Below are 10881 nucleotides of genomic sequence, written 5' to 3'. Positions count from 1 at the left end.
TCCAGCTGGTCCAGAACACCAGCCTGCAAGAACACCCAGAGACCCTCAGTCCAGAATATCGGCCTGTAAGTACACCCAGAGACCCTCCGTCCAGCTGGTCCAGAACACCAGCCTGCAAGAACACCCAGAGACCCTCAGTCCAGAATATCGGCCTGTAAGTACACCCAGAGACCCTCCGTCCAGCTGGTCCAGAACACCAGCCTGCAAGAACACCCAGAGACCCTCAGTCCAGAATATCGGCCTGTAAGTACACCCAGAGACCCTCCGTCCAGCTGGTCCAGAACACCAGCCTGCAAGAACACCCAGAGACCCTCAGTCCAGAATATCGGCCTGTAAGTACACCCAGAGACCCTCAGTCAAGCGAGTCCAGAACACCAGCCTGCAAGAACACTGAGGCCCTCCGTCCAGCCGGTCCAGAACACCAGCCTGCAAGAACACCCAGAGACCCTCAGTCCAGCCAGTTCTGGAGCTGTAGGCTGACACGATGCCACCGGACAGGCGCGGCGCAGCCTATAGGCCAGGAAGTACGGTAAGAGAGGAGTGGCGCACTGTAGCGCTCAGTGAGTGAGAGAGAGCAAGGGGTTAGGAAAGAGTCCGGCTGGATATCGCTCAGTCTGATCCCACTGCCGGAGCACCAGAGGTGAGCTTTTCTCTCGTTTCACTGGTCCTGCAGCTGGATTCAGCCAAACCAGTACTTCAGAAGCAGGTGTGTAGATTATTGTAGACTTCTACAACGTTTAGGATAACAGTCATTTGTTTCGTTACTGGACTTTGGCTTTTATGGAAATATACTTAAATGTGAAACTTCCGGATCTACTGTTGTGATAATGAAGGCAATAGGACTGAATTTTGCTCGCTCTGTCTCTGTTCCTCTCATTCTCTCTCCCTCACTTCTCTCTCTCTGTCTCCTCTCTCTCTGTCCTCCCTCTCTCTTCCTTCCCTCTCTGGTCTCTGTTTGCCCCTCGTTCGGTCTAAAATTGTTTTTCCGGGTTTAATTTGTGATGTCAGGGTGGCTGTTACTGAAAGAGGAATTGGATGGCATTGCACGCAAGTTTTGGTCTGGGTCTTTAACATAAGTGACGCAGGCCGTAGGTGGTCGTAGGTTCTGTGTTTGTTTTCCGCATCAGATCATCGCTCATGCCAACAAGCGCATCTGAGCGGTCTATTGAGTTAAACGTCTGTGGTGCCGGGCAGACAGTGAGCTGAGCTCTGTTAGTGCTCAGGTCAGGCTGTGATGGCGGGTTTGAGCCGGACTGGGAGAGACATTCTGGACCTCTGGAGACATCTGCCAGGGACGCGCAGGAAACAACTGGATCTTCTGTCGCGGCCTGGCAGTTTCAGGGCCTTTCAACACCAGTGTTCCTGCCCTTGCGGCTATGAGGAACTATTGGCAAGCCATCGAAACTCCTTATCTCAGGAGGCCGAGCCCTACTGATAGTGCGGCTCTTGTGTTCAGTTGAGTTACCTGCTCTCTGGTTAGCTGAAGTCTTTTTATCCTTCGCTGGCTGCGCTCAACAGGATCTCCCTATTAGAAGGTCCTCTGTCCTTTAAACTGGGCAGAAAGGATTATTAGGGACAGCCAGTGCAGGTCTGGCGATGGCACCACAGTCCAAGCTGCATACAGACACATTAGCCTAGTCGCACCTAAGATGGGCACCGTTTATTCTGGGCGGCGTCTTCTCTGAGCTCAACGAGCAATCGATGCCTCAATATTCTCAATATTAGGGGTGTTACCCTGGTGTCCTGGCCAAATTACCCCCTGGCCTTTACCAATGATGTCCTCCTAATAACCCCCTCTCTGAACTGGCTCCATCACTCTGCTCTCCTCCCCACTGAGAGCTGGTGTGTGGGGAGCGGACTGGAGCATCATCCAGGTGGGGGTACACACTGGTGGGGGTGGAGGGGATCCCCGTGACCTGTCCAGCGCTGTGAGTGGGATTTCCAGAAGGGTGCTGTAGAAGTGTGATGAATCATTGCTCATTCTGAGTTCCCTGTTCTAAATGGGGCCTGACTCGTGGGCTAGTCTTCACATCCTCTCCCCTGACTGGGACTTGGGGAGCTGAGGTGCTGGTTGAAACGGGCTAAGCTGGGGTCGCAGGTAAGACAACACGGCGCCCCCGAGGGGCCCGAGAGGCTGTCAGAACGATGAACGCCCCTGTGGTTTCTGTTCCCGACACCGACAGCCCGTCTCCGCAGAGAACAGTGTCAGAGTGCTCCTCCCCAGCGACGCCGGACAGGCCTGTGGGATCGAGTCTGGAGTCTCGTGTCTTTTTTTCCCCCCACAGGGTTCCGATCGGGTCAGGATGTGGGCCTGGGCGCTGCTCCCAATCGCCATGGCAATGCTGGGGACTGTGGGATTCTGGGCGGTGTGAGTGACTCTCCTCAGCCTTCGAACCCCGAGCCCTGCTCCCTTCTTCCCCATTCTCCGGCCTCCCGCACTCCTCCCTCCCCCCCCGTCGAGCCGTTTCCACTCGCGCCCTGTCCTCCGCGGTCTCTCTGCGCTGGGGTCTGTCAGAGGATGATGATGATGACGACGACGAGTCAGGCTTCGTCTCTCTGGCGGTCCTGCGGAGCTGATCTCCGCTGCCGGAGAGATGCCCGCAGGCTGCTGACCCTCTGCTGGTCTTTCCCAGGTTCGGGATGGCGGTGTCCAACGGGTCTGTCAATCTCACACGGGAGTTCCCCTACATCAGGTGAGGCTCGCTGGCTGTGACTCGCAGTGTGGCCTGGCTGGGCTTCAGCAGAGTTTCGAGTCCTTTGTGTGGGGCACTCTGGGACCCTTCGGCCTCTGGAGATGCGGAACTGCATCAGCTCACTGAAACGTAGTGATGCATTCCGCATTCTTCCCTAAAAGAGCAAACCTGATCCCAGAATTCCTGCATGATCAGTAATCTGTTTGTACTGGAGATGTTGTGAGAATTGTTTCTGCTGTTTGGCAACACTGTCATGCTAGTAAAGCTCTCTGAATTTGCAGTTTGACTACAGTATACTACAGCTCACTGAAACAATCTCTCTCTCTGCCCCTCCTTCTTATCTCTCTGCCCACATCGTTTGCCCCTTCTCCACCTTCCTCTTCCTCTCTCCCAGTACGTGTGGCACCTACAATCCCCAGAGCTGCATCTTCGCACAGGTGCTCAACCTGGGCTCTCTCATGGGTGAGTCTCTGGGCACTCTTTATAGGTACAGTAGAGCTCCAGGTAGAGCAGTGTTCATGTACTGGAGTGTCCAGTCAGTGTGTCTGTATGAACCCCTCTCTCTCTCAGTGCAGTGTTCATGTACTGGAGTGTCCAGTCAGAGTGTCTGTGTGAACCCCTCTCTCTCTCAGTGCAGTGTTCATGTACTGGAGTGTCCAGTCAGTGTGTCTGTATGAACCCCTCTCTCTCTCAGTGCCGTGTCCTGTGGATATATTGTGGATGTGTGTCCTCTGTCTCTCTCCGCAGTGGTGTGGATAGTTCTGATCCGCTACCAGCAGATTAAGGACTATGGGCAGAGCTCCCGGGTCAACGTGGCCGGTCTGGTGCTGGGTTTCGGCTGCGCGCTGGGCTGCTCCTTCGTGGGCAACTTCCAGGTAGTCGGGACAGGGGAGGGGAAAATCGGGGGTCGGGGGGTGGAGAGTGGGGACCAGTGTTCCAGTGACTCCATCCTGCCTCTCTCTCCGCCAGCAATCCGTGCTGATGGGCGCCCACCTGTTCGGGGCCTTCCTGGCGTTCTTCGTGGGCCTGGCCTATTTCTGGGTGCAGGCGTACCTCACCTACACGGTGGCGCCCCGCCACGGGGGGCGCTGGATCGGCCCGGCCCGCGTCGGCCTCTGCAGCGCCTGCACCGTCCTCATCGTCGGCAGTATCCTTCCTCCCGCGAGCCCGCCTGCGCTCGCTGGGCTGTGGGCTTCCCGTTGCCCCCGTTCCGCACCCCCCTGCCGCGTGTGACCCTTGTGACCCTTGTGACCCTTGACCCCTGACCCCCCCAGTGTCCGTGCTCCACAAGCAGCAGTACCGGTCGGCGGCGGCCGGGTGCGAGTGGGCGGCGGCCATGACCTTCTTCCTGCTCTTCGCGCTCTTCGCCGTCGAGTTCCGCCACGTCGACTGCCACCGGTACCACGTCCAGAAGCAGGCCGTGCCAGCGGGCGGCGCCAAGCCCGCGGAGGTGGCCCCCCAGGCCCAGGCACCCTGAGGAGGAGGAGGAGGGGGGGGGCGTGGAGCTGCTCCACGCGCCGGCCATTCGGGTGCAGGGCTCCATCGTAACCCTGCGCTCGCGAGTTCTCCCTCACGCCTACAGGGGGCGCAGTTTCCACAGCACAGCGCCGGACGGGCGCGGAGCAGCCGAGAGACGCCAGCAGGGGGCGCAGGGCGCCCCACCCCCCCACCCCCCCAGCCCGAAACGCGACTCCTCCCCTCGTCCGCCAGGCGCAACAAGATCCGGTTTGATGAAGTCTAACGAACAGCAGCCATCATGAAGATCGTTAAAGGGAGTCGATGAGGTGCAGGGGCAGGGGGGTGGATTGGGGGCGTTGCTCCTGTGTATTTGACCTGTATTTTCTTGTCTAAGCTCCCCAGCGGACAGCTGGAGGCCGCGGGCTCGTGCAGTCAGGCGGTTTCACTGTCCCGGAGCTGTGCAGACTGTGACATGTTGACATGATCAACGCCCATTAAAAGAGATTCGTGAGGCTGAAGGGCAGTTGCTCTCGGGTGCTTTGGAGGCGCCGCAGTGCTGTGCATCGCCTGTCAAATACACCAACATCTTGTTTCTGATAACCTATAGTCAGGCATTTAAAAACAAAACACATGGACTGGACCCAACAGCATGTCTTACAATTAAATGCCTTTTAATCTATATATATAAGCCCCCAGACTAAGAATTTGTATGTAAAATGGATCTTCAGGGTAGAGTTTGCACAGGTTTTGTATCCGTCTCAGGACGTCTGCACGGGCCCCCTGTGTGCGTCTTGTCCAGAGCATTGGCCGCCTTTGAGCCCTCTTCCTCTCAGCCAGATATGGTAGCAGGCTGGGACAGGATCAATGAGCCCCAGGCTGTATCACAATCCAGCCTGAGGTCTTCTTAAATCAACAGCATGGTTAATATTGAACCAGGGCTGACAGTGCCATTGCTGAGAAATTACTCCTCGGCGAAATTACTTTTACAGGAATCGACACACTGCAGTCCGGTACAGTGAGCACCCTCTTGTGGTGAAATGCTGTCATGACACAAGGAAAGTTGCAAGCGAGTGTACGCCCTGAATGGTTTCGCTTCTAGTCGCAAACTGGTTTGAGAGTCTCATCAAGTTTGTTTTTTTAAATAACCCAGGCTACTGGCTTCACGAACGTGGCTGGGTAGCTAGTTCCAGACTCCCACAACCCTTTGTGTACAGAAAAAGCCTCCTGGGCCGAGCACAGTGCCGTTTCCTTCACTGTAATCGGGTCTGAAAATAGTCCAGCTTCTCCATCGACCACACTTAGCATTTAAACCAAACTGTTGCAGGCTTGGTGTAGGCAAGGCCCTGGCAGCCCTCAGCCTCTTCAGGGGATTAAGGGGGAGGATTAGCTCCTTAGCCACCGGTCAGCTGGAGGTGATCTGTGATCGTGGTGGGGATCCGACAGATCCCCATCTGCCATTCATTGGTCCAAAATCCAGACAGCGGGAAGGACACAGAGCACACGCACAGGCTGTATGAGACTACAAGGCCGTGATGTTCTTAAGGTATTGTTTTGGGATGTAATTTACCTGTATGTGGTAACAAAAATATCCAAAATTTACCACCGATGTTTAAGTGGCTCAAGCAGAGAGCTGCGTCAGGCTTCAGAGGAACAAGTAAAGGTTCACACTTGGCTTTTCAGCCTGGAATAAACCTTTACTTGTTCCACTGACATTTAAGACGTGTAAATGTTACTTTAGGACTGAGAAAAACACACACACACACACACGTAACAGCAGGGGTTGTCTGCCATTATACATGAAAAGGCACAAGTTCCTTTAAGTTTTTTTATTTAAAAAAAATGCAATAAAAAGTTGACCTTCCTTCCATTTTGCATAAGTTAACATTTCATTTAAGCGATAACAATAATAAAAATAAAAATTCTCATCCTAACGTTCCTTGTTTTCAATATATTGCTCAAAGCTACGATATAATCAGCAAAAATATTCAAGAGCCTCTTGCCAGAAATACTGTCTATGTGTAGTCCAGTGTGGTGTGTGTGTCTGTGTGAGTCTAGTCCAGTGTGGTGTGTGTGTCTGTGTGTCTAGTCCAGTGTTGCTCTAGTCCACTGTGGTGTGCGTGTCTGTGTGTGTGTCTAGTCCACTGTGGTGTGCGTGTCTGTGTGTGTGGCTGTAGTCCACTGTGGTGTGCGTGTCTGTGTGTGTCTAGTCCACTGTGATGTGCGTGTCTGTGTGTGTGTCTAGTCCACTGTGATGTGCGTGTCTGTGTGTGTTTAGTCCACTGTGGTGTGTGTGTCTGTGTGTGTGTCTAGTCCACTGTGGTGTACGAGATCAGGGGGTATTTTCTGAGAGGAATCCGAGACGGACACAGGCTGCCCTCTGGCCACAGCTCTGACAGGAAGCCTTACAACAGGGACTGCGCTTCTGTTTGAACTCCAGCCCTCATCGCCAGCTTGCTCCTGGGATTTTTTTGTGTGCAATTTTAATTTCTTACAGTTTTGGCATAAGGTGAAAATTCTGCAGTTGACATCTGCAAAAACGAATCAAGTATTTGTTTTCAAGGCAGGTGTCTCGGATCCTTGCTCTGAAGAGCCCCAGTCCAGTTAATCTTATAGGTCACTGAATCTCCGTCTCTAAAAATGGCAAACATTACTCATTACTTACTGAGCAAATAGGCGGATAATTTGTTTAAGGAAATTTACTTCCATAAAACCTGTGGGACTGGGACTCTCCAGAGCTGGGTCAGGAAATTCCTGAAGTTACCAAAGGAAGAGGGATAATTCACTCTGGTGAGCTGGTACTTTTCTCTCGTCTCTGAACGCACACCCAGAAGTGGGGATGACTCAAGTACCCCAAAATGTACTTGAATAGTTTGGCACCATAAAAATGGGGTAAATGTGCTGCCATTAATCCCAGGGTGATACTGGTTAGGTCCAATGGAAAGAGCAACCCCCTACACCCCAGTACAACAGATTCAACTTGGGTATTAGCCAAATAGCTCCACAGTAAAAAAAGAAGTTTGTGCATCAGTCCTTGCACGTATGATGTTCTACTCTGGCCCAGCATCCTCACCACTGCTGCCCTGATTGCAGTCTTGAAGGATCGATTAGTGTGCCCATGCATCTGTCTCACCGGCCGAACCCAAGCACACTGGCCAGGAGAGAAGCAAGCGTAGCTCGCAGTGTGCAGTGCGGCGCTCTGGGCAAGACACGGTCACTGTAACTGGACTGCGGCCATCCAGGGCACACAGCACCCCACAGAGGAAGAGGGGGGCGAGAGGCTGCAGGCAAGGGTGTTATAAAGACAGCATCGACACAAGCAAGGGGCCGTCGCACTGACGCTGCACGGCACTCGCCAGTCCTCCAGCGCTGCAGTGCAGAACACAGCACTGTGCAAAAGCACTAGGAGCTGGGTTAACAGAGAACAGTGAGTACAAGCACTGACATTTAAACTCTTTCTCTACTGGGTAACTGTCTGACCTTTAACACTGATAGAATAGTTAAAATCACTTTCCGTACAAAACAAAGCACGTGTCGTCAGTTAGCTTCAAAGGGCAGGGCCGAACGACACCAAAAGTGCAATTCTGTGCAGTGACCCTGAACATTATTCTCACTGCTCATCGCTAAGCAACTCTCCGGTGAGACAACTTTTCTCCCGACAAGAAGCGTCTCCAACACCTCTATTGAAGGGCACTAACAGAGCCCCTGCAGGCAGCATAGAACACCCTTTAGAGTATGTGGCATTAGGAGTTAAGGACTCGTTTTTGCTCTAAATTGAAAAACGATTGCTCTCCATTTCCTGAAATAGTCAACATCCGACATGCAGCCCAGTGCAGGTGCAGCAGCAGGTCAGTGGGATGTCCTTCCCTTAACTGGGCTCTTTTAATCTCAAGATTACTAGTGTAGCTTCCGAGCCCTGAAAGAGAACTGTACAGGAGCCCCTGCCAAAACTCTGCGTAACGCTCACAAGCAGGGAGCAGAGTGAAACAGAGCTAATGGGCTGTGGGTTCAAGTACCCACGCAGATAAGAGTACCTACAGTTTAACCGCAAGCAGACTGTGTCAAGCATCACAGACGGGTAACAGCAATATTTTTACGCTTAAGACCCAAAGTCATGGAGCAGAATTCTGCACCGACCCTTCATTCGCCGAGCTGCTCAGCCGCGCAACGGGATTGTGCTTTTCTAGCAAAGCCCAGTGCATCGGCAGAGCTTGTTCATAGCAACTCACTGTAGAGCTCTTGGACACGGTGCTCGCTAGTCAAAGGAGCTGTGCAACAGAATCCTCTCTCTTCATTAAGAAACAAATACAGTATCGCTGGCTTGCTGTCACTTTTGTACAAATCTAAAGCTAATCTAAAACAGGTTCTAATAAATTTGCCATCTACCAGTTCAGACGGGCCCTGACTGAGCAGCACGGCAGTGGATATCTTGTACACACTTACACAAACAAACAGCTGCACAGGGCTGAGCCGAAAGCAGCGTCAGCCACGAGAGAGCCCTTACGATTTACCGCAAACCGTTTCTACAATCTCAGACTCAATACTGGAAGAACGCTCCTAACGCTGTATTTCTATACACATCAACAAGTGTTCAAAAACAGTCCTGGCCAGGAGCTAGGCTGTCGGTGAGAGAACACAGCAGCCACAGCACAGCTCCGTATGAAGTTAGCTGGACGCCGTGGTATTTCTGACCATTTCCACTCTCTCTGCGCTCGGCGGGGCAGGAGGGGGTACCAGGAAACCTGTCGAGTGCATGGTCAGGCATTCATGCCCACTGGTCTCTGAACAGAGTCAACAGGCCTGTTCCCAGGCTTTAGGAATCGTTTTAAAATTTTAAGGATGGCCTGTAACACCTGCTGGACTGCGGCTCCACCACTCGGGGGTAGACAGCCCAGGTACGGACCGTTCTGACAATTCAAACATTACTTTTAAACTTTCCTTCAGGGCTTAAAGTACCTAAAAACTATCTACAAGCCCTTTGTTGTATGTACATAAAAGAACACAAGAGCAAAACAGAAAACAGAATCAAAGTGCAATATATACATGTCCACAGGTATCTACATAAATATAGAGTCCTGCCATCGTCAAATGAGCACGCCCACCCCACTCAAGAGACACGGTCCTCCCCAGTGCTCCCACAGTCCCACTGTGCTAAGACAAGGGTCTGCGTCAGGCCCTGTCTAATGGGCCTGAACCAAAACACCAGGCTGTGCCAGACCCCACTGGGTTTGTGTTCGCTCCGTTTCGTGCTTGGTGTTTGTCCTCTCACCCAGAGAACAAAGGTGCTCAATGTACCACAGCCGGGCTCTGCAGCTCTTGCAAGTCAGACGGTGCCGACAGCCGCTCTGTGGAAAGAGGATTCTTAAGGATCAGGGGTCCCGTTGCATAGAACGCCTTTGGAATGAAACGTATTAGGTTTGTAAAACATTTTCTCTTGGCAAGATACCGACTTTGCCTGATTTGTGTGGCACGAGAGCTACCCGACCTGCAGAGCTGAACAGAGCCACGATACTCAACAGGCCAGATTAGAGAAACACAGTAGCGATCAGGGCAGGGCACACTCTGGCTTGGCAGTGACCGATACCCTCTGCCACAGGTCTGTTCAGATGACCCCCTCCCCCCCCCCGGCCGAAGTGTTAAGTGTACCGTACCCCCTGGCAATGTAAAACTGAAACTACCGCAGCCAGCAAAAGCCTGGAACTGAGAACCACAGTATCAGTCCTGCTCTGTGATACCAAAGAACAGCCCCCTATCCTGCCTTCAGAAAGACTTTTATTTATGCATAGAACTTTTTTTTTTTAAAGCAAATCCTCATAACGTATCAGTGCAATTTGTCTGTGCCCAGTAACACCCCCCCACCCCTCCCCACCCCTGCTCCTCCTCTCCTCTCTCTCCCCGTGCGCCCCAGTCCCCCAGTCCCAGGCTCTGCGGGCCCCGGGGCGGGCTCACGCGCTGGGGGCCTCTCCGTGAACCCGGAAGCGGTAGAGGCAGGTGTACTCGGGGTGCCCCCAGTTGCTCAGGACGCGCAGCTCCACCAGTGGGTAGGCCTCTGGCGCCGGGCCCTAGGGTCGAGAAGGACACAGGAGAGATGCCGGGAGTTCAGAGCAGATCCGAAAGAGGGTTATTTCTTCACGATGAGCCCTCCTGGAGATCAGACTGACAGAGTGATTCCCTTCCTGCCACTGTTCACAAGCACACTTGTATGCTTTTTAAAGCACCTCCTCCATGCACCCTACATGACACTGGAGAAGCACCTATTTTAGGATCAGTTTATTTAGAGCCAGCCTCTGATCCTTCCTACAGAGAGAACAGGGTGCTTGTTCAGCCTGTCTGTCGGATTCTTTGTGACAACAACAGGTGTCTGTACAGCATGTGCTTCACCCCAGTAAATCCTGCACGCAGCAGATCTTACGCAGAGAAAATATCCTACAAGGGAACAGGGTGCAGGCAGCTGAAAGTCCACAGCAGGAGACCTCAGCCCTGGTCCGTTTACGCTTTTATTTTTGCACTCCGGCCTTGGGTGTAGAAAGAGAGGGGTCTCAGTCCAGGTCCTGAGAAACCTCTTTTTCTACAGCCAAGGTCTTAAAGGCAGGGTAATTTATTTCGGTTTTCTGTTTGAGGCATTTGTTTTTAAATGTGCTTTCAGCTCTTAAGAAGCGTTATGGATGTGAACCCGGGGCTGATGACTGGTGACGTCTGTAATCAGCCTATAATTGTGCTTGTCCCTGCAGTA

The 10881-nt window shown here is 52.7% G+C and overlaps 2 protein-coding genes across 11 annotated transcripts in view; one reads left to right on the top strand and one right to left on the bottom strand.

Moving 5' to 3' along the window:
* Nucleotides 1-346: 346 nt before the first annotated feature.
* Nucleotides 347-6082, top strand: tmem150b (transmembrane protein 150B). Of its 4 annotated transcripts, none has more exons than XM_088606475.1 (7): nucleotides 347-529; nucleotides 2286-2368; nucleotides 2634-2693; nucleotides 3088-3155; nucleotides 3441-3568; nucleotides 3663-3840; nucleotides 3968-6082. In XM_088606475.1, the coding sequence occupies exons 1-7, from the start codon at nucleotides 485-487 to the stop codon at nucleotides 4168-4170; spliced, it is 765 nt and encodes a 254-aa protein (XP_088462601.1). In that variant the 5' UTR covers nucleotides 347-484; the 3' UTR covers nucleotides 4171-6082. The 4 variants fall into 4 exon arrangements, with proteins under 4 accessions (XP_088462601.1, XP_088462603.1, XP_088462602.1 ...); XM_088606477.1 differs by having other exon boundaries at nucleotides 525-640; XM_088606476.1 differs by lacking the exon at nucleotides 347-529 and adding an exon at nucleotides 552-706.
* The window catches only part of sun2 (Sad1 and UNC84 domain containing 2), a 59937-nt gene continuing 55018 nt past the window's right edge, over nucleotides 5963-10881 (bottom strand). For all 7 annotated transcript variants that reach the window (XM_088606459.1, XM_088606462.1, XM_088606461.1 and 4 more), the window contains one exon: nucleotides 5963-10210. In XM_088606459.1, the coding sequence (XP_088462585.1) occupies nucleotides 10094-10210 (117 nt within the window). In that variant the 3' untranslated portion in view covers nucleotides 5963-10093. The remainder of the gene's footprint in view (nucleotides 10211-10881) is intronic.

This window comes from Lepisosteus platostomus, chromosome 14 (genome assembly GCF_059453375.1).
Source record: "Lepisosteus platostomus isolate fLepPlt1 chromosome 14, fLepPlt1.hap1, whole genome shotgun sequence".
In the NCBI taxonomy this organism is placed as follows: domain Eukaryota; kingdom Metazoa; phylum Chordata; class Actinopteri; order Semionotiformes; family Lepisosteidae; genus Lepisosteus; species Lepisosteus platostomus.
Note: the sequence above shows the minus strand (reverse complement) of the source record. Positions and strands in the feature narration are given on the sequence as shown.